Consider the following 24,420-nt stretch of genomic DNA (forward strand, 5'->3'; position numbering starts at 1 on the left):
TGTTATCTGTGCTATTTTTAGTCTGTCTGGAAAGGTGCCTGATTCTGTTATATTATTGACTGCTACAGACAGAGTTACAGAGACATTTTGGCTACAGGCTTTTAAGGGGAGCCGGAGGTGCCTATGCTGCCCATGTTAAAATCACTAAGTTTGAGGAACATTTATGAATAAACTACCCAATAGAAAAATTTGAATTTTTTTTACGTATAGAGTGGTTTAGTATTGCAGTTATGACAGAGGGATTTTGGAGTATCTTTTCTAGTTTCCTTCCAATTATTATTTTTATTAATGACCCAAATTTTTTTTACAAATAATTGCTTTATATTTAAACTGAAATGAAACTACTGAACATATTGCCAAATTACTGTGTTACAATGTAAGTTTGACAACTAGGAGTGCTGTATAAAAATTTCATCCCTCTAGCTTGAGTGGATTTTGAGAAAATGTTCCTTATATTCGAAAAATTCTAATTTACGGGAAATGGCTATCAAAGTTTCTCAATATATTCCTGCAATACAGGATGGATTATCGGGGTCCTCTTCTTCATCCTCCAAAAGCTTCCTCTTCTGACCTGTTGTTCCATCATACTTCATATGCCTTTCTCTTCTTTCTGCTCCTCTTATACTTTCTCTGTCAATATTTCTTAGTGCTCGTACAGTGTTCACCCCAGCTGTAAATCCTAATGCCTTCAGAACTTCCCACTGTTCCCTTGGTTGTACGTTGCTATTGCATCATAAATGCCAAAGTGCAGTGTTTTTATGCTTGCAAACGCCCTTTTAGGAATCACTTTCCAAATCAAATTGTTTACGCTCTCATTAGGATTCTGCATCTTTCCGTGTGATTATTGCACTTATCACAGCTGCTGGCAAACCATGTTTGTGATCATAGTCCTTTTTTGCATTATACAACAGGAATCTTTTGGGCACAGGCTGTGTTGAGGGTATTCATTGGAAGAGGCAGTATGAAGGAACAATGCCCACACTGCTTTTTGCAAGTCACTAACATTACTAGTATTTTGCCTTATAGCATACCCATAGTATCTCTGTAGACGTTCAATCACCTCATCAGTAAGCCTGTCTCTCCCTCCTATTGTCTTTCCATCACTGAGCTCAGTTGAACCCAAAGTTTGAGAGCCTTCGAAGCCGTGCACCCATACGCTTTTGCACATGCCCAATGCATTACAACTTTTCAACTACAAATTCATTTCCATATGGTTTCAGTTCCCCTATAGTCTTGAAACCTTTGGAGTCACCATCCTCAAGGTAGTATTTGTACCTAACGTTGTATCTGGGAGCTGAATGTTCAAAAATTTGTTTCACTCCATCCACTTCCATTGCTCCACTTGATCCACTAAAATTTACCTCACAGGTTCCACTGTGCTCTCCTTTGATTTTATTTTTGAACCTACAATGTTTCGATAATATTGCAACATCTATCACTTTTGCACTATCACCACAAGTAGCAGTTACAACCCCATTCAGGGATTTATGACCCCTCTTTTGCGAGGAACCATCTAATGCCACTACCAAATCCCTAGAACCACCGTTCATTTCTACAGATTCCTCCACTGCTTCCTTCATGATTTTCAAAGCCACATCTTCAACAGAGGATCCTACCAGTTCACAGTAGTACCCAAATTTGCTTGGAGGCGATGGCAAGTTCATAATACCACAAAACAGTTTACCAGCAGCAGACCCTTTTCCAATGGATCGAAGACCATACACAAGTCGAACATTCACATCAAACACTCTAGATCGTCCATTTTCACCAAAGAGACTGGCATGTGAATTGTAGAAAGTCACTTGATACTTGCAACATGCACAGATTATCTTCATCTCACAAGCTAAACCAAAGTGCTTTGTTATCTCTAGTCCCACTCCTACACTTGAACACATTTTGCACAGAACACTATCTTTCAGCACAGAAGATAATAATCCAATATTCAGTACTTCATTAGTATCATCACTGTCACTAACATATTCACGAAATCTGTCACTACCACCAGACAGCTTCTTGATAGAAGATGTCACAGGGCTATGGCCGGCCATGTGTTGCTTAGCAGAAGAACGCACTGTTTCAGTAATTGTAGTATCGCAACTTGGTATTAGTGTTAATTTTCTTTTCCCTATATTCTTCCTCTTCTTATATACACGTTTACTAAAACGTGGCATCGTAACCAGAACAACGCTTTACACAAGAAGTATAATACTACCAACAACAGGCGCAACACTGAACTAATTCGAAGTGGTAAACAGCAGAGAGACGATGTTCCGCGCTCTTAGCGCTTCATTTGTCACAGAAAACAATGTAGGCAACCCTTGCACACTCGCTGTATGCGTAACTCAAAGACCTTGTAAATAATAACTAGACTCACTGATGGCGCTGCAGTCGCGGGATAATTTGAACCTTCGGCTGGACGCCATTATAGTGGTTGTAGTCTGATGTGTCATGTAGTGTTGTTGTTTGTGAAGACCCTGATTCAACGTTCTATATTTGTTGGGGCGTACATACAGTATTTGTTACCCCTAATTCTAATGTCTGTACGTTCCAATCAAAAGAAGTACAATGGTGAAGAGTTGTGCAGCGATGAATTGTACAAATAAATTCGAGAAAGGAACGAATATTACATTTCACAGGTATGTGGCTATTTTAAGTTGTTTTGTATGTCAGTGCACTTGCTTAATAAATGTTTTTGTAACGCGGTATTAGCATAATGACTGTGCATCTATTTGCAGGTTTCCTTTCTCAAAACCACAGCTGTTCCAAAAATGGTTACACGCTGTCAGGAGGCAAGATTTCCGACCGACAGAATACCATTTTATATGTTCCGATCATTTTGAAGAAAGTTGTTTCCTTGCAAATTACGTAAATCGCAGAAAGCTGAAAGACGATGCTGTTCCATCCATCTTTCGTTTTCCAAACCATGTACAGCAGAAGGTCAGTTTTTCTTTGTGAACCATATTTTATTTTAATTACAAAAGTTTTAAAGAGGTTGAGTTGCAAGCAACACGAAATTTGAGTTAGCAGGCTTTTTATCGTTATAAAATGCAACTGAATGTGTGTAATTGTAATCTGACTTAACAACTTCTCTCGATGGAAGTTTTATTTTTTCATGCATTTTCTGGTACAAATGGAATTTAAACACAATAAGGAAAACACAATTTAGGCGCAGAATCATCAATTCACTGTCTGAGAAATCTGTAAAATAGTTGGATACAATATGATCCATAGCCTACTAAGTGTAACAGTGTGCTTCGAAGTAAATATATTACCAAATACCTTATCTTCATAAGCTATTTGGTAATAACTTTAAACTCTCTGTAGTATAGTTCTGAACAAAAAAGTAAGTGTGGGTGTTTGTGTGTGTGTGAGTGTGTGTGTTTGTGTGTGTGTGTGTGTGTGTGTGTGTGTGTGTGTGTGTGTGTGTGTTTTGAAATGTGCTTTTTTCTGTAAATACTCAGCATATAGTTTAAGTTACAATCATATGTGTAGTATAACCCTTATACTGTGCTTATCATGATCTTTATTTTGTTTAAATCATGAAACAAGCAACTAACTAATTATCATAAGACTGTTTTGTTCTTCATTCTCCTGTTTTAGTAATGTTGATAAATATTTCTGTTTTAGAGAAATACACCACGTACCTCAAAAACTTCTACTAAAGCAGCTAGTTCCACTGCCACAGCTGAACAAGAAATGGAAGCAGAACCCACAACAAGTACTTGTAGTGTTAACAACGATCACATTTATTCGCTGCAAAAAAGTCCAAGGATGTACAAAAGACAGTGTAGTGAAACAATAGAAAAGAAGGATTGTGTGATTAGAAGCATACGAAAACAATTGTATGGAAAGAAAGTGAAGTGTGAAAGACAAGAAGAGAAAATAAAGTGTTTAAAGGAGCTTGTGACTGATTTGCAAGCCAAAAACTTAATCAGTGAGAGAACTGCTGGCCTAATTGAGGAGACTTTTTCCGATGTCTCTGTAGAATTATTTAGGAGAATGTTTTCTAGCAAGAACACTGAATACTCTGAAAAACTGAAATCATTTTCATTAACTTTGTATTTTTATTCTCCATGTGCATATGAATACGTGCGTAAATCATTAGACTTAGCTTTGCCACATCCAAATACACTAAGATGTTGGTACAACTCTGTAGATGGAAAGCCAGGGTTTACTGCTGAAGCATTTTCAGCAATTTCAGAAAGAGTATAGCGGGTAAATGGTGATGTTTACGTTTGTTTAACATTTGATGAAATGTCGATTAAAAAAAGACTAGACTGGGATGGGAATCAGTTCATTGGTTATGTTGACAGAGGTTTTGGGGTTCAGAATGAAGAGTTAGTGGAAGCCAAAGAAGCATTAGTGCTTCTTGTTGTGGGTGTAAACACTAATTGGAAAATCCCAATTGCATATTTTTTAGTGAATAGCATGTCCTCTGAAGAAAAGTTTGGTGTGGTGCAGAATGCACTCAGACTCTTGCACGAAGTTAATGTGAAGTGTGTGGGCCTCACATTTGATGGTCTAAACACTAACTTGACACTTGCCTCAAAACTAGGAGCAGTTATAAATGTTAACCATTTGCAGCCTTACTTTTTGCACCCCAGTACTGCTGAAAAAGTATTTACATTGCTTGATGCCTGTCATATGTTAAAATTAGTAAGAAATTTATTTTCAGATATGAAAGTGATGATAGATGTGCATGGAAATGTCATCAAGTGGGAACACATAGTTGCATTAGAAAAATTACAGTGTCAGGAGGGCCTAGTTTTGGGTAACAGATTGAAAAGAAATCATGTTACATTTCAGAGACAAAAGATGAAAGTAAAATTAGCTGTACAAGTGCTTAGTTCCTCAGTTTGTACAAGCCTAAGGTACTTAAGTGAAGACCTACAACTTGATACCTTTGAAGATGCTAAAGGTACAGCAGATTTTTGTGAAATGTTTGATAGGCTATTTGACATTTGCAATTGCAAAAGTCCATTAGCAGTTGGTTACAAATCTGCTTTAAGGGTCTCAAACAAACCCATCTGGGAGCCTTTTCTATCAAAGGCAGAGTCTTATTTATTGGGATTGAAAGATATTACTGGAAAAGAGATCTATAAGACACAGCGTAAAACGCCAATAATAGGATTCTTATGCATCATTCACAGTATTAGGGGGCTGTTTGTTGATCTTGTTGAGACTGATTACCTCAAATATTTGTTAATGTATAAATTCAGCCAAGATCATATAGAGATGTTTTTCTGCATGATACGAGGTAGGTTTGGTTGGAATAATAATCCTTCTGCTTTGCAGTTCCATTCTGCTTACAGGCAACTATTAGTGAGGAATGAGATAAAATGTAAAAGCACTGGGAACTGTTCATCAGAATCTGTAACTCCATTATTGTCTTGGAAAAAGGATATGTTTCAAGAAATATGGTTTGATCCCGTTATATTTTCAAAAAGTGGAGTGAATGATATTGATATAGGCCTTGTATCTGACTTGAATGAAAATTGGTCTCACATACCAGACCATGACTATATTCAGTCACCCTCCATCCTGACAGAATATTCAGAAAATATTGTAGTGTACATAGCTGGCTATGTTGTGCAGCATTTGAAAAATGTTGTAATGTGTTCAACATGTGTTTCTTCCCTTTTTGGAACTTACGATGATTTAATGTATAACAAGTTTTTAAGAAGGAAAAATAATGGAGGTTTGACAATACCTTCACATAGTGTTGTAATAATATGTTCTCAGTGCGAAATTATTTTAAGAGAAATACAAGCTGTAAATGGAGGAAAGCCACCTAGAGGCAATGTTAAACTTGTAGTGGAAATTAAAGTATTGGAGAAACTACAGCACTCCAGTGTATTTGAAGAATTAAATGTCCATGCCAGAGACAATTTACTGCCAGAAAATCATATTGTACTACTATTAAGGGCCATAATTTCATGTTATATGAAAATCAGATTGCATCATGTAGCAGGTAGTTACAATTTTACTCTTCACAAAGAAATGCTAAGGCAACACTTAAATAAATCTGTTTTGTTCCTTAATCAATAATAAAGTGGTTTAAAATTAGAATGCTTTTCATTTGTAAACTTTGAATAAAAAATCTTGAAGTTTCATAAGACAGCTTGCTGCATTTGGTTGGAATATAATACAAACTTTTGACTGAAAACTACAATAAAATTTTGCTGGTTATAACTTAGGAGCAATAACAGCAAGGTTAATTTTTTGCTGGTTGAACTTTGATTCATTATTCAGAGCAGTCACTTTTCTGTAGAACTGTCAACTACTATTTGATAACCACTGTGGGTGACCTTTCTTTTACCTAGGTAAGTGTGATGTTATCATGCAGTTAAGAAATGAAAATTTTTCGTAAGCTAAAATTGGATAGCCTTCATAGGGAGGAGGGTAGTACTATTCTTCAGGGACAGTAAAAAGTAAATATTGCTTGTGTACTGTAAGTCTAACCTTCATAGAGGGGAAAATATGTTCATGTATAACAGAAAGAGTAAATTACTCAACATGCTGTAACTCTAGATTAGATCAGGGACTTACATTTTCAGAAGTGATACGTTACTGCCTTTACATTTTTGAACAGTACCTGTTATTTTTGACAGTACTTGTGCAACTGTTTGTTTATTTCACATGTTTCATTCAGTGGGGCTGTGAAGTTGCTCAGAAACTGATGAAAAAATCCACACATACAAACTGAAGTGTACATCTTCAAAAGTAAATGTTGTGACTAGTGCGATACTGGATGCCTGCCTGAAGTCTTGTTTGATGTAGCTGGCTGATCGGTAGTGTTTTCATGGTCTATGTTAGGTTGAAACTTGATAATTTGGTCGTGAGTTGCCAAAGCACAATGGCATATATAACGCACTTCTCGTCATAAAATGTAAAGCAGGGTAGAGTCAGAAAATATCTATTAACATAGTGGGCAAATCTTCGAGTATTTTGATACATTTTGCGTACATCTATCATGAATGAACTACGAAAAATGCTAGGGGGCCAGTTAACTTTTAGCTACGGCAAATTCCATGTAATACGTAAGATAAATTCGTAAACAGTGACTAGTTGCTGTTTGTGACCTAACTCGAGGGAAGGCATTTTATAACCAAAAGCGATGTATAAACATTCGAACTCCGCGCGTCAGTTTACCACTCTAATGGCCGCCGCCCAGCTATTCAATTTGTCCGCTCTTCACAGTCGACCACTCGTTCGGTTGTGGGGGCCTGGCGTAACATAAGGCGCTGTATGCGTAACAGGCCGAGAAAATCCCAAGCAGTTCGCCAGGAAGTCACGAGAGGGTGTTAGATGCAATCAGCGGCCGCCCATTTCCTCTGCAGGCGTGGGGGAAAATGGTAATAACTTCACTTCTAGGGCGAGTAGATCAATAATTCAAAGTTTACATTAAGGAGGAATGTTCCAATTAATTTTCGGTAGCAAAAAAAAATCGTAATTTTTTGGATTTGACCACCTCCGGCTTCCCTTAAAACATTAATATTTAGGCCATCATGCCCAGCTGAATTAGAGGATTTTAGAGAGCAAATGATGCCCATTATTTCTGCACAGTTTGTGGGGGCTAGATATATACTATGGTCGCGTGTATTACCTTTAAAACTGTAGTGCATGTTTTTATGTTTGTCATTTATGGCTTCCCCTACAGAAGAAAAATATTCATTAAAAATATTTACAATTTCCAGTTGGTCTTTTATGAGCATGCCATTGTGGTTAATAGTAAAGTCCATACAGGATTTGTCATTGCAGGTTCTAAAACTGTCCAGACACCAGCGGTCATTGTCATTTATGGCTTCCCCTACAGAAGAAAAATATTCATTAAAAATATTTACAATTTCCAGTTGGTCTTTTATGAGCATGCCATTGTGGTTAATAGTAAAGTCCATACAGGATTTGTCATTGCAGGTTCTAAAACTGTCCAGACACCAGCGGTACATTGTGTGAGTTTTGAAGCTTATTTGCAACATAGTTGCTCCTGGTATGTGTGAGTAAGTCCTCATAGTGTGCCTTATAGTGTGCTTGATATATTTTGAAGACTTCCTTTAGCTCAGGAATCTCTCTATTATTCAGCATTGCGCTGTGGAGTAGTGTTAATTTTTCCCTAGCTTCAGTGACATTACTATTTACCCAAATATTTTTGTTTATATTTTTTGTTTGTTTCATTTTTGTGATTACAACCGGGCATGTTGTATCAAAGCAGTAATCGAAGTCAGCAGCAAAGCTATCATATGAAAATCTGTTATTTTCAAGCCAGTTTAAATGTGCTAGCATGCAGTTTAGTCTATTTATGTTCTCACTATACATTATTCTTTTAGTTACAAACTGTTGTTTTGTGCTGACAGCGGGGGCATCATGGAGCTCCAATTTAAGCTGTACTGCATGGTGATCTGAGATGGCTAGTTTTAAAACAGATGCACTGTGGGATAGGTGGGTCATGTTTGTTATTATGTTGTCAAGACACGTTTTACTATTGTCATTTTCTCTAGTGGGTTCCCGAATGAATGGGGTCAGGTTAAATTCATTACACAGGCGATGTAACTTTTTGGTGCTGACATCATTTGTTAATAAATCTATATTTATATCCTCTGTAACTATAATATTTACATGACCACTTGGCCTAGAAAATGTTGTGTCTATATACAGAAGCAAGTCAGAAAGGTATCTGTATTTGCTGCATGTGGCCTGTAAACACCGATAACTTTTATGTTATCTGTACCCCATTTTAGGTTTATTGCAGCAAATTCTGAGACTCCTTCCATGCAGAAGGCACTCACATCAATAACATTAAAATTACCTTCATTTACAGTGATAATTGCTACACCTCCCCCAGTCCTGTCTTTTCTACTGAAGGCTGTGCAGAATTTTTTAAGTTTAGTTTCTAGTTTTTTGTTTAGGCCTACAGTCGTTCATCAGGCGCCGTTGTTCAAATTCACACACCTTCTTATTTAAGAGAGTAACTTCAGTCTTTAGGCTCTGGATTTCACTTACCATATCGCCGACTAGTCCAGATAATTCACACCTACAGTCACAAATTTTTCCTTTATGGTAATTATCTGAGTTCTTAACGCAGCACTGATTACAATTCCAGCATGTTATACATTCATTATTTTCTTTCACAGATGTGTCCACTTTTGCACATCAAAAATGATAGGTGTTAATTACATTCCTTGCACGTGATTCCGGCTTTCAGTACGTTTCCACATTTTTTACACGTTTCCCCGTCAAAACACGAGTTTTTACGTAAGCTAAGAACTTTACCATTACTATTTGCCGCCATCTTGTGCTGCCACTCCCAAAATTCAGCAGAAAAGATTACACAACAACTGTCAACTAACGACAGTTATTATATTAAGATTATCGGACATGCAAATCACTGTTTTTTATTGTTACCCAAACATGTTTCAGCACATCTGTGTCAGTAGGTTTTATTTATTGGACAACTGTAGAAGAGAACGTATTTTAAGTTCTAACTTTACTAACAAAATGACACCTAAAGATAGTTTTTGTTCATTTTTCTTCTTATCTTGTTATGGTCTTGCAGGACAGTCTGAATATCTGATGGCTTGTCATCTGCAAACCACATTATTCAAATATGAAATTCATCAGCGATTAAACGTATTCCTTGATTTTTGAAAACGTGATTTTGGTGTAGCAACACGTTTTTTGTACATATTTGTTGTTACTTACGTTTTGTTGTGACTGATCATTCTTCTTCGCGTCCGAGGGTACCACACAGACATATTAAACGACGTTACATTGCTTATTTTCGGTTTTGCAATTCCCTTTCACTTCACAAAACGCGATGTACACTATGTTGTCATGTGTCGTAACTTCATCGGCATTAATTTGTTTCCGAGTGAGCTTGATGCGGAATTTGAATTTTGTTTACCTTTAATGTCTTAAATAATGTGCCTTTACAGAGTGTAGTGAATTCACTTAAAACTTGTTAGCCATCTGCTATTGCCTTCTGCATGTGGAAGTTTTCTTCTATTGTTAGTTTGCTGTATAGGCTGTGGCTGGATTTCAGTATTTTTAAGTCTGTTGCTATTGTAGTGGATGTGCTATGGATGCTGCTACTTTTCAGGGTTCTGAGGTATTCTGAATATCTTGTTTTAAAGTTCCAGTATGTTTGTCGTATGTTTACAGATTGGCAAGTGTTGCATGTAAGTTCATATATTCCTGATCTGTTGAACTTATCTGTGGTTCTCTCCTGTGTTTTTTCTGAGTTGTATGCCATTTTGTTTTGTGGTTGGTTTGTTGCACTGTTGTGTCTTGTATGAAGTCATTGTTCATGTGTTGTGTAAGATTTTGTGTGTGTGTGTGTGTGTGTGTGTGTGTGTGGTATGTTCATTCTTTTTCCGTTTATAAATTTGTTGGTTTACTTTCTCCATCGCATGGGGCTTGTAACCCTTTTCCTCTGTTATTTCTTTAATTGTGTTTAGCTCCTGTGTGTAATTCTGTTTGCCTATGGGTGTGATGTTCAATCTGTGATGCATGAATCTGACGTTTGCTTTTTTGCTTCTTTGTGTGCCAGGAAGTCAGCAAATGTGCTATGGCTGCTGTTACTTTTTAGGGCTCTGGGATGTTCTGTGTATCTTGTATTAAAGTCCCAACATGTTAGTCCTGTGGCTGCTGACTGACAAGCATTGCATGTTAGTTAATATATTCCTGACTGTTGAGTTTACCTGTGGGGTGTCCCCTGTGTTCTGACTTTTTTCTGTGTTGTGTTATCGGGCATGGGAATATTACCGTGATTGTGAATGAGAAGGAGCACATAGAACATCCCTGAACGACAAGAACATCACCAAACTGACCAGTGACCCTACAGCAAGGTTCTAGAGAAACATTCAACAAACACTGGAATACCTCAAAAGTATATTCTCAAAAGGCCAGATAAAAAGAATGACACAAAAACTCTAAAATCCTTACCAAAGGTGCACAAAGAACATACCCCTATAAGACCAGGCATGAACTTCAGAAATGCTCAATCATACCATCTAGCCCAACATATACACCCATTACTAAAGAAAATATAGAAAATATTCACTTCTGAAAACAACAGGAACCTAGAAAACTCAAAGGAGCTAGGATAATCAAAAACATAGACATACCAGAACCAGCAAGACTAATATCATTTGATATCACATCAATGTACATTTGCGTCCCAATTAATGAAACAATTAACACCACCATCCAAAGACTAAACCAACCAGGAAATACACCAGATTCTGTGCAATATCTAACAACTAGCTCCCAATATCATACCTTTTATTTTTTGTTATTAATTTCTTTTCCGCATTAATATTAAGAAGTTTGAACATTGCTGCAGAAGGGTAACACAACTCACACATTAATAAAACAGCAACTATACCCAAGGCCATAACAGCTCAAAATTACTTCATGTTCGACAAATAATTTTATTTCCAGCATGAATGACTGCCAATGGGATCGCCAATTAGTGGCCTCCTGGCTAACATATTCATGAATAACATAGAGAACAGTATATTCACACACACATACGGGGTGACAATTGACAATTGTTGAACTATATAAAAAACGTAATAAAATCCTGGAAACGTAAATTAGTTACAAAATGTGGCATTTACACACTTTATTCAGCACGCAAACGTCACTCCAGATAATCGGATATAGATTATGACACGTTTGATATGCCTGATATAATTGGCAATGATGTGGCGGTGACGAATAGCGAAACTCTGCATGAACTGCTGAAGTGTCAGAACATTGATGCTGTTGATGACCTCCTGAATGTCTATTTTCAGCTCAGCGATGGTTTTGGTGTTATTTCTGTATACATAGCCTTTAATATAGCCCCACAAAAAGGAGTCGCCTGTGTTCAGATCGGGAGAATATGGCGGCCAATCGAGGCCCATGCCAGTGGCCTCTGGGTACCTCAGGGCCAGAATGCGGTCAACAAAGTGCTCTTCCAGGACATCAAACACTTTCTGCCTTCGATGGGGTCGAGCTCCATCTTACATGAACCACGTCTTGTGGTCACTTTGGATAACATGGATGAAATCATCTTCCAAAACCTTCACTTACCGTTCAGTAGTCATTGTTCCATCAACAAATGTCACACAGATTATTCCGTGACTGGAAATTGCACACCACACAGTCACCTTTGAAGGTGAAGAGTCTCGTTGCTAGACGAAACCATACAGAGCATACTTATTCCCATCATGCCCCACAGCTAACAGTGCAGTTTGAAAGCCCTAACGCAAATTGTTCGGAAGTTATGACGATTTTAGTTCCTTTAGTTCAATAACTTTCACCTTGTAATACAACAAAGAAAGATACAAAGTTATATATTGGTACCATTACGTCGATGACATAATATGCCTGACTGCTGAACCACACACACACACACACACACACACACACACACACACACATATATATATATATATATATATATATATATATATATATATATATATATAACAGCTACGCAATGAAATTAAAAACTTACATCCAAAAATTCACTAAACATTAGGATCAAACACAGAGAATACACTAAATTTTCTGGATCTCACCATACCAGAAACAAGCACCCATGACTTTATCATATCCAGGAAACCAATAACCAGGAGCATCACTACTCACAATCTATCAAACCAGCTGATAGCACACAAACAAGCAAGCTTCAGATTCATGCCTTATAGATTGAACAGCATACCCTTAAGCAAACAGAATTACACACAGCAGCTAAACACAATAAATAGATAGCAGAGGAAAAGGGTTACAAGCCCCATGTGATGGAGAAAGTAAACTAAAAAATTTATAAACGGAAAAAGGATGAACACTCACACACACACACACACACACACACACACACACACACACACACACACACAAACACAGTAAAACAGAGATAAATGTAAAAAAATTCTAATTCCGCGCCAAGCTCACTCGGAAAGAAATTAATGCTGGTGGGGTAACAACACACAACATCATGAACACTGCGTTTTGCTAGGTGAAAAGGCGATTGCAAAACCGAAAATATGCAAAGTACCACGCACTTAATATGTGTGCAGTGCTCCCAGAACAAAAAGAAGAAGGATCAGTCACAACAACACATAAGTAATAACAAATATGTACACAAAACGTGTTGCCACACCAAAATCACGTTTTTAAAAGAAACAAAGGATAGGTTAACTCGCTGATAAAATTTTCATTTACATCATTTGGTTTGCAGATGAAAAACTGTAAGTGCAGGAAAATTCATGGTATACACATGAATAAAAGAGACAAAAACACTATCAGCAAATTAACTGTCGAGGAAATTATGCGAAATTCTCCACAAAGCAGTGTAAGTAAATACATTGCCATGGAATGGCAGAACCCACCAAATCAGAATCTGGGACAGAAACAGCCACTGTAGGCAAGCCAGGGAAACTTGCAGAGCCTGCTGGATAATTTGGTAGACCTAAATCATCCTGTATAGTCCATCAGGAGAAATTCAGACTTAATGTCATACATCAGAATTTCGGTAGTCTTAAAAACAAGCCCAATGATCTGGATATTATAAATATCTTGATAAATCTGAAAATATAGTCATAAATGAACATTGGTACACTGAAGATCTAATTAGCATTTGTCAACCACTCCCCATGAAATTCTGTTCTGCCTTTAGTAGAAAAAACAATTCTGGGGGTAGCACAGCAATCTTCACTGTTAAAGCAAGTAATTTCAGTGTTACTGACGTAAGTGCATTCTGCACAGGAGTCACAAAATTTGCTGTGATATATCTAAAATGGGGTAGAGAAAATATAGCAATTTTCAGTGCGTATAGCCCATCTGGGGCATGTATGGATATATTTTTCAAAACTCTATCGGACTTGCTGATATATATAGACAGCAAATTTTCTGGGTTAAATGGCGATGTAAATACTATAATAACAGGGGATCAAAATATAGATCTATTAACCTAACATCTACATTTACTCTACATCTACTCGATGATTTCAGTATGACTGCACTTATCCTTGAGCCAACTAGAGAGACTGGCAACAGCAAAACGTTCGTTCTAACACTAGCCAACCCTGATCACCAAGCAGCATGCAGCAAAACTTCGATTGGAGGCAGATGAGATGCACTTTGTCTGTAGAAAGATACTATATATAAGCAAAAAAAAGTATCATGATAATATCAACATCAACACAACATACCACAAAAGTTAAACAAACTAAAAATATAAACAAAAATATCTGGATAAATAATGATGTCACTGAAGCAAGGAAAAATTAAAATTATTCTTTAGTGGAATGTTGAATAACAGACAAAATCTCAAGCTGATGGAGGCCTTCAAAACTTATCAAGACTATTGTCAACATTATTAATACATACCATGAGTAACTATGTTGAAAAAAGTCTCAGGATTCACACAGTGTTACTACTGGTGTCTTGGGAGTGAGAAACAGTTTTAGAACAGACAGAGTCAAATCCTGTATGGACTTTATTATTGACCACAATGGGAAGGTAGTGAAAGATCAACTTGAAATTGTTAGTATATTCAACAAATATTTTTCTTCAGTAGAGGAAGCTATCAGTGACAAACACGATAACCTACAGTTTAATTCTAAGGACAATCCATCTGAACATAGCACATATCTAGACCCCTCAAATTGCAAAGAGATAATTAACATCATTAGTTCTCTAAAATCTTTCAGTTTTGCAGGGCATGATGGCGTCATTATTACTGTATTAAAATTGTACATACAAAATGTCTGTAGCAGTAAATAATATAATAGAATCAGGGATCTTCCCAGATAGGCTAAAAATATCTCAGGTAACACCAATCCTTATAAAAGTTGACAAACTCAAACTTTAGAATTACAGACCACTCTCAATACTTCCTGTCTTTTCCAAAATACTTGAAAAAATCATATACAACAGAATTCTAAACATTCTCCAGATGCACAAGGTAATGTTTGAAAATCAAAATGTGTTGTTAAAATGTAAATCAAATAGCACAGCAGCTGTTCAGTTAACTGAAGAGATAATAACTGGCACTGAGAACAAGCAACATGTTGGAGGAATACACATCAAACTTGAGAATGCTTTTGACTATGTGAACACTACTATCCTATTAGATAAGCTATGGAACATTCGCATCTGAGGCATTGCTCATGACCTAGTAAAATCTTACATGAGTAACCGAAAACAATCGGTACTGCTTAAAACTAAAGTGGTGTTCACAAATCCAAAATCACTAACATAAAATATGGAGTGCCCCAGGACTCAGTACTGGGCCCTCTTTTGTTTTTGATCTATATAAATGATAAGATAATATGCTCATAGTGCCAAAATAATTCTGTATGCGGACGATACAGGCATTGTATATAAAAAAGAAACACTTAACCAACTAGAGATTCAATGTAATAACGTGACAAATGAAACTGTTCAGTACTTCAATGAAAGCCACTTAAATGTAAGCAATAATACAACACATCTCATGCAGTTTAAAAACAGAAGTTTCAATCATGAAATTAAACTTTACACAGGCAATGAATTAGTAAAAAAACAATTTAGTGTAAAATTTCTCAGTATAACAATTCAGAGCAATCTAAAATGGGACACACACATTATCATGTAAGCTATCTAAGAACATATTTGCACTTAATATGATTAGCAAGTTCTGCAAAGACTCTGTTGTCCTAAAGATTGCATACCATGCTCTATTTAACTCTCACTTGAATTATGGAATAGAAATTTGGGGAGTAACAACCAAAGTAAATCTAAATAGGCTATTGCAGTACAATACCAGAAATAAAGCAAAATTTTACATGAGCAGCCACAGAATAACACTCTGTGAAAAGGTTCCACAATGTGCACGTTTGAAGTTAGCCAATGCACTGCCCATAAAGTTATGAACATACTCGCAAAGAAGCTTAAATTTCACCTAAAGAAATTCCTGTTAGAAAATTCCTTTTACACATTAGATGAACATCATACTTATATGCCGAGTAAGAAGTGCTTCGAAACAATATGTAAACAGTGTTAAGCAAACCATTTTATTTGTAATTTAATCATTTTGTTAGTTAATGACATATTCAGAAGAAAGCATTGTGCTATGTATCAAGAATGGTAACCTGTTTTTGTACATATACAATGAATCATTTCATGTTTAATAAAGTGTTACTATTATTATTATTATTACAAATGGTCCTACAAAACTACACTCCTGGAAATGGAAAAAAGAACACATTGATACCGGTGTGTCAGACCCACCATACTTGCTCCGGACACTGCGAGAGGGCTGTACAAGCAATGCACGGCACAGCGGACACACCAGGAACCGCGGTGTTGGCCGTCGAATGGCGCTAGCTGCGCAGCATTTGTGCACCGCCGCCGTCAGTGTCAGCCAGTTTGCCGTGGCATACGGAGCTCCATCGCAGTCTTTAACACTGGTAGCATGCCGCGACAGCGTGGACGTGAACCGTATGTGCAGTTGACGGACTTTGAGCGAGGGCGTATAGTGGGCATGTGGGAGGCCGGGTGGACGTACCGCCGAATTGCTCAACACGTGGGGCGTGAGGTCTCCACAGTACATCGATGTTGTCGCCAGTGGTCGGCGGAAGGTGCACGTGCCCGTCGACCTGGGACCGGACCGCAGCGACGCACGGATGCACGCCAAGACCGTAGGATCCTACGCAGTGCCGTAGGGGACCGCACCGCCACTTCCCAGCAAATTAGGGACACTGTTGCTCCTGGGGTATCGGCGAGGACCATTCACAACCGTCTCCATGAAGCTGGGCTACGGTCCCGCACACCGTTAGGCCGTCTTCCGCTCACGCCCCAACATCGTGCAGCCCGCCTCCAGTGGTGTCACGACAGGCGTGAATGGAGGGGCGAATGGAGACGTGTCGTCTTCAGCGATGAGAGTCGCTTCTGCCTTGGTGCCAATGATGGTCGTATGCGTGTTTGGCGCCGTGCAGGTGAGCGCCACAATCAGGACTGCATACGACCGAGGCACACAGGGCCAACACCCGGCATCATGGTGTGGGGAGCGATCTCCTACACTGGCCGTACACCACTGGTGATCGTCGAGGGGACACTGAATAGTGCACGGTACATCCAAACCGTCATCGAACCCATCGTTCTACCATTCCTAGACCGGCAAGGGAACTTGTTGTTCCAACAGGACAATGCACGTCCGCATGTATCCCGTGCCACCCAACGTGCTCTAGAAGGTGTAAGTCAACTACCCTGGCCAGCAAGATCTCCAGATCTGTCCCCCATTGAGCATGTTTGGGACTGGATGAAGCGTCGTCTCACGCGGTCTGCACGTCCAGCACGAATGCTGGTCCAACTGAGGCGCCAGTTGGAAATGGCATGGCAAGCCGTTCCACAGTACTACATCCAGCATCTCTAGGATCGTCTCCATGGGAGAATAGCAGCCTGCATTGCTGCGAAAGGTGGATATACACTGTACTAGTGCCGACATTGTGCATGCTCTGTTGCCTGTGTCTATGTGCCTGTGGTTCTGTCAGTGTGATCATGTGATGTATCTGACCCCAGGAATGTGTCAATAAAGTTTCCCCTTCCTGGGACAATGAATTCACGGTGTTCTTATTTCAATTTCCAGGAGTGTATATAAGGTAAAATCAAAGTAGGGACAAAAACAAGCAAAAACTGTCTTTACACCTCATTTTGTTAGATCAGTTACAACCTAAAATATGTTCACTTTTACAGTTGTTCAACAAACAAAATCCACTGATAATGACACAGGTGCCGAAACATATTTGGCTAACAAGAAAAACTAGTGTTTTGCATAAAGGGCAAAACCTATATCCAATAATTTAAACTGCAAACATGGAATAAATACAAGAGCTGAAAATCCAAAAGACGAATATTACGTTAAGAACTGGTTCAGTCATTGAAGTGCAGAGTTATTAATTCATAAACTTCTTTCACACAAGAAAATTCCACCGCCACTAAACTGAGTTCATTTGATGACTCTATAGCATTATTTCTGTGGTTCCACTGAACTCCATGACATAATTATCTAATGATGTGATCTCTGCATCTCCAAGTAAATATGCTAACTACATTCCTTAAAAAGCCTTTGTGTCATACTGTAAACACTTTAAACATTTACAGCAGCACACAGATGATTTTTAAGAAATGCAGTTAGCATAGTTACAAATTGTCTTTATGGTCGAGTTGTGGCATTTATATCTTGCTCACTGATTTGTTCTGTATGTCGTTAAGACTGCAGCTAGATCTTCTTTCAGTCATGTGTATCACACAAAAATTCATTTTCATGCGCTAGATTTGTTGTGATTTGAGCTTTAAATGAAAACGTGGTTCTGGTTTGTTACTAAATAACCAACTTTTGTTAGTTCACAGAGCGAAAATAGCTCGATTATACTCAAAACGAAAAATAAAGCAAAACATCACATATATAAAAGCGTCCATAGCAGCTGCACTAATGATGAATGTTCCAGCAGAGGCATTGGTTCTAAATAAAATTTCCTACACCCCCACTACAGGGAATATCTCTCAGTACTTCAGCTTCATAGTTCAATCCTTGTATTAGCTGATTATGTCTGGTTCTTGGCAGTGGCTTCAACATCATGTCTGCAACCATCCCTCTCGTTGAAATCCACTCCACTGTGATTTCTCCTGAATAAATTTTTTCTCTGAAGAAATGATGTCTGCTGTCAATGTGTTTAGTGTGGCCTTTGTATCCACTTGTGTTTGACAAAGCAATTGCACCTTTGTTGTCACAAAACAATTCAACTGGACCTTATTTTGGGAAAAGCAATATTTCTGTTTGCAGCCAAAGTGCTTCCTGACATGGAGAAGTTAATGCCATGTACTCTGCTTCTGTTGTTGAGAGAGTTACTGTAGTTTGTTTTCTGCTATTCCATGAAATTGCTGCACCTTGTGACTTAAACAAGAAGTCGGTAGTTGATTTTGTATCTTCAGGATCCCCAGCCAGTCAACATCAGTGTATGCTTTGGTATCATTGTCCTCATCTTTAGAAAATTGTAGTTTGAAGTCCTTAATTTATTTTAGATATCGTAGGATTCTCTTTACAGCTCGCCAGTGGGGTACTCCTGGGTAAGTATAAAATCGACTCAGCACTCCAACTGCATATGCTAGATCTGGCGTTACTTTAATGTTACCCAGCAGTGTGGATACCAGGTGGCAATCTTCCATGTTACAGTTTTGTAAAATCTGATTTATGTAATAGATCTGTACCAACCATAAAAGTCCATGCTTGCGATCTCTTGTTACTTGGATTCTTAGACAATTGGATACATCTCCAAGATTTTTTAGTTTAAAACGTTTTTCTAATTTCACTTTAAATGCAATTTTTTTGTTGCAGATTTATGGAAAAAATTAGCATGTCACCTACATAAATTGCTACTGTTAATATATTGCTTCCTTCATTTTTGTAGTAAACACAAGTGTCAGCTGTGGATCTACTTTGTCAGGTTTAATGTTGCAATAGCGACTTCCCTGTTGAAGTCCACAGGCTGCTTTCTTAAAGTCTTTTTATGCCTTCATCTTTAACTGTCTTGTCACGTAGACAACTGTGGGAATTTTAACATAAATTTCTTCTTTTAAGTCATCTTATGAAAAAGCTGTCACTATATCATAATAAGCAATGTCCAAGTCATATTTGGCAGCTAGACTAAATAAATATCTGAGTGAATTGTGTTGTAATACTAGCGCATAAATTTCTCCATAGTCGAAACCTCTGACTTGTACACATCCCTTGACTATCAGGCGATGTTTATGACAGGTTATTTGCTCTTGTAAGCCTCTCTTTCTCATAAAGACCCACGTGAAATAGATAGCTTCTTTGCCTGGAGGCACGATTGCTTACTCCCAAGTTTGATTTTCTGCATGCGAATTTAATTCTTCCTAAATTGTTTCAGTCCATGTCTGTGAGTCGCTAAATTGCAATGCTTCTTCCAAAGTTGATGGTTCTGATTCTTGTGAATCTTTAGTATGACAGGACACCCACCTTCTTCGGTCTTGGTATTTGGGAAGAGCTGAGTACTTTTTGAGGTGGTTTAGAGTCGTCGTTTGTTTCGACTGCGTCTGATTCTCCTGAAAAACTATTATTTGCCGTGCCGTCCCTTGAATAGTCTTGCGCCTCAATGTTCTCCTCCTTGGTTGTGAATGGAATAAATTTCTGGTTTATACGATATTGCAGTGCCTGTTTTATTCTAACGACGATGCACTGCAGCGACCACCGCTGTTAGAAACACATCAGACGAAATCGGAATTGTGCATAATGGAATGACGACAATGAAAATTTGTGTCATACCGAGACTCGAACCCGGATTTCCCCCTTAGCGCGAGTGGTTCCCCTACCATTTGGCTATCCGTGCACAAGTCACGGCCAGATCCAGACTTCCAATGTCACCAACCATATGTATACGATCTGTACTCGCACATCCATTATGCATATTCCCGTAGAGATCAGATGTTGCGCCTGAAAGTCGCTTAAATTAGCATTAAGTTTCATACGGCACTTGCCCTGCAGTGCAGCGGTGGTCAGCTCTCAATGTAACCTCCACCAACTACTGCTGTACCTGCTCTGGTGCTGCCATCTGCGTAGTTGCCAGACAGTTTACTGTATGTGATCAGCTCATACTGCAACACGAACTAAAATACTGTAGGACAGAATAATGTTTGATTTGATTTGATTTGATTTACTTTCATTCCAATTGATCCGTAGTGAGGAGGTCCTCCAGGATGTGGAACATGTCAGAAAAATAACAATACATGACAAATATTTACAACTAAAACAAATAACTAATGTACCATTCCACAGGTCCCAAGTGGAATGATCGTCATTTTTTAATGAACACTAAGAGTCATTTTGCAAATACTAATGCACTGAATTTAAAATAAAAAAGTTTTTTATTTATTTATAAGGTAATAAACATGTAATACAACTACTGTAATACTTATTTACAATACATACATTAGTGCACTGAAATGGTGCAGAAGTTAGATTATACTTACACACACACACACACACACACACACACACACACACACACACACACACAGCCACAGACACAGACACACAAATTTTCAGTGAACACATTACTGCACTGAAATTGTGCAGAAGTTATGTTGTACTTATATACAAATCAGTTGGTTTTACTAAGAAATTCATCAATGGAGTAGAAGGAGTTGGCCACCAATAAATCTTTTAGGCTTCTCTTAAACTGAATTTCATTGGTTGTTAAGCTTTTTATGGCTACTGGCAAGTTATTGAAAATGTGTGTTCCTGAATAATGCACACCTTTTTGTACAAGACTAAGTGACTTTAAATCCTTGTGAAGATTATTCTTATTTCTAGTATTGATTCCATGAATTGAGCTGTTGGTTTGAAAAAGTGATATATTTTTAATGACAAATTTCATTAAGAAATAAATATATTGGGAAGCTGTAGTTAGTATCCCTAGTTCCCTAAACAGGCTTCTGCAGGATGGTCTTGAGTTCACACCACATATAATTCTTACTGCACGTTTTTGTGCCCAGAAAACTTTAGCTTGGCTTGATTAATTACCCCAAAAAATAATCCCATATGACATTATGGAATGAAAGTAAGCATAGTATGCCAGCTTTTTCATTTTTATATCCCCTATGTCTGACAAAATTCGCATTGCAAACAGAGATTTGTTAAGACGCTTCAGCAGTTCTGTGGTGTGCTCCTCCCAGTTGAATTTATTATCAAGCTGTAATCCCAAGAATTTAACACTGTCCACTTCTTCTATCTTCTTGTCATCGTATGTTAGACATATACTCTTGGGACACCCCTTACAAATTCTGAACTGCATGTAGTGTGTTTTTTCAAAGTTTAGTGACAAAGAATTGGCTAGGAACCAGTGATTAATGTCCACAAATATGTTATTGGCTGATCTTTCTAAGACTACACTTGATTTGCTATTTATTGCAATGTTTGTATCATCGGCAAACAAAACAAACTTGGCATCTGGTAATGTTACTGATGAAAGGTCATTGATATACACAAGAAAAAGTAAGGGCCCCAAAATGGAACCTTGTGGGACCCCACATGTAATTAGTTCCCAGTTGGATGATGCCTGATAGCTTGATACATGTCTCTTTCCTAATAACACCCTTCGTTTCCTGCCAGAGATATAAGATTTGAACCATTTTACAGCATTTCCTGTTATGCTATAATGTTCTAGTTTTCTTACAAGGATATTGTGATTTACACAGTCAAATGCCTTTGACAGATCACAAAATATACCAGTTGCCTGCAATTTTTTGTCTAATGAATTAAGCACATTTTCACTGTAAGTGTAGATAGCCTTCTCAATATCAGAACCTTTTAGAAATCCAAACTGTGACTTTGACAGTATGTTATTTGAGATAAGATGGTTATAAAGACGACTGTACATTACTTTTTCGAAAATTTTTGAGAATGCTGGCAACAGTGAAATTGGACGGAAATTTGATGCTATTTCTTTATCTCCCTTCTTAAACAGTGGCTTAACTTCAGCATATTTCAGCCATTCAGGAAATATTCCACTGATAAACGACTGGTTACACAGATAGCTTAATATGTTACTTAGCTCAGAATCACATTCTTTAATTAACTTTGTTGATATTTCATCATACCCACTAGATGTTTTTGATTTTAAAGATTTTATGATGGACATTATTTCTGTTGTGAGTGCCTCATTTATTTAATTTTTGAATGAATTAGAATTTAACAATGACTTATTACACAGCTGACTGTCCTTGTGTATAAACTCATGTACAGCATTTCCCTAATGGCCATGCAAACTAACTATGTGGTGTATCTACATAACCAGTTCTACAACAGACCTCACCAGGCGTAAATCAGTTATGTATATGAGCCTTCATTGGATGGCAAATGGAGAGAGAGATTACACATTTTTTAACACTCAGTTAGATATAACTAATCTGTGAGATTATTATTATTATTATTATTATTGTGTGTGTGTGTGTGTGTGTGTGTGTGTGTGTGTGTGTGTGTGTGTGTGTGTGTGCGTGTGCACAAGTGCTGAAGACTATAGGTGAGGTGGCGTAAGGAGTCCCTGGTAGCTTGCAGTGCTATTATCAGCTTTCATCTGTGAAGCACTAACAGCTGCAGACGAAAACAGTAGCCATCTACAGTGCTGTGGCAACACTAGACTTTTACAAAAATGCTTTCCATATTGGCTGAGGTAGGCCTGCGACACAGCCATGTGCAGCCCACCATAAGTGTCAGGGAGAATTTTACACTCACTCAGCTACAGAGTTTCCTGTGTCTTCTTGTAGCCTTACTGTTGGTGATTCTTGAATTTCCCAAAATTTTCTTGGTGTTTCTTTTTTAAATACTGTAGCTACAGTTGTTAATGTATGAACAGTATTGTTTATAAAATGTTTGAGAAGCACTGAATTGTTGAACATAAAAATCTGTGTAATGAATAGTGCCCATAAATGATAATGAACAAAATATTTGCCATAATATGCCATCTGTTGGTCTTCAAACACTTTCTTCTTTTATGAAAAACCAGAAAAAGAAAAAAAACATGTGTGCAACATCCAACTTCAGTCAGGGCAGAATGAAAATGTGATCCTGTTTACTGACAGATAAGTTATTAGAAAAGTCGGAAATCCTAGGCTATATTTCTAACTGCAGACTTCTTTGTGTTAATTTACCACGAATATCAGATGGGCAGTGGCATAAACTAACGCAATTCTACTTTAAAATGAGACTGAGATGGCTACGTTATTTTAAAAATGAGCCACATTAGGGACATGTAAAATTACTTTGACGAAACCATGACTTATTGGGGCACAAATGATGTACGTAAATTAGCATCCATTTCAGAGATATTCTTAGAGTAAAAAGGTAATTAGAAAGTAAAATATAACATTTTCAGATCAATGAGTAGACTCAAATAAGGTTTCCCTTAAGTTTAAGCGATAGTTAATTCTTAATCTCAAGAATGAGTTGCTCCAAAACATGCTAGGAAATGTATTGTGCCTGGACAAAGATTATTGTATAACAGAATGATGGACTGTATAGGAACTGCTAACAACAGGTAACATGTTAAAACAGGGGCTATTTAGTATTATGAGTTAGCATAATTGCTTGAATAGCTCATATCAATAAACTGTCAACAGTCAATAAGCAACTTGTATGGCAGCAAACAACTCAAACAAGTGCATTGACAACAAAACCTTATCAGTCAAATGCACAGGACAAGATACCACAAGAACTTCCCTGGCTTGGGAAATGACAACTGGCTGCCGACTCTCTTTCTTACTACATAGGAATAACACGAAGTCCCTTCAAAAGTACCTACTATTGTTAACCTGCAAATGTTTTGTATTTTAATTCCAGCAGTTAGAAATAGATTTTTTTGGTTCTGA

General features: G+C 37.7%; 1 protein-coding gene across 1 annotated transcript; it reads left to right on the forward strand.

Moving 5' to 3' along the window:
• The first annotated feature begins 2,427 nt into the window (after positions 1-2,427).
• On the forward strand, positions 2,428-5,965 carry LOC126176022 (THAP domain-containing protein 1-like). The gene is made up of 3 exons (XM_049923149.1): positions 2,428-2,636; positions 2,736-2,937; positions 3,628-5,965. The coding sequence occupies exons 1-3, from the start codon at positions 2,566-2,568 to the stop codon at positions 4,210-4,212; spliced, it is 858 nt and encodes a 285-aa protein (XP_049779106.1). The 5' UTR covers positions 2,428-2,565; the 3' UTR covers positions 4,213-5,965.
• Positions 5,966-24,420: the final 18,455 nt, after the last annotated feature.

Source organism: Schistocerca cancellata, chromosome 3 (assembly GCF_023864275.1).
Source record: "Schistocerca cancellata isolate TAMUIC-IGC-003103 chromosome 3, iqSchCanc2.1, whole genome shotgun sequence".
In the NCBI taxonomy this organism is placed as follows: Eukaryota; Metazoa; Arthropoda; class Insecta; order Orthoptera; family Acrididae; genus Schistocerca; species Schistocerca cancellata.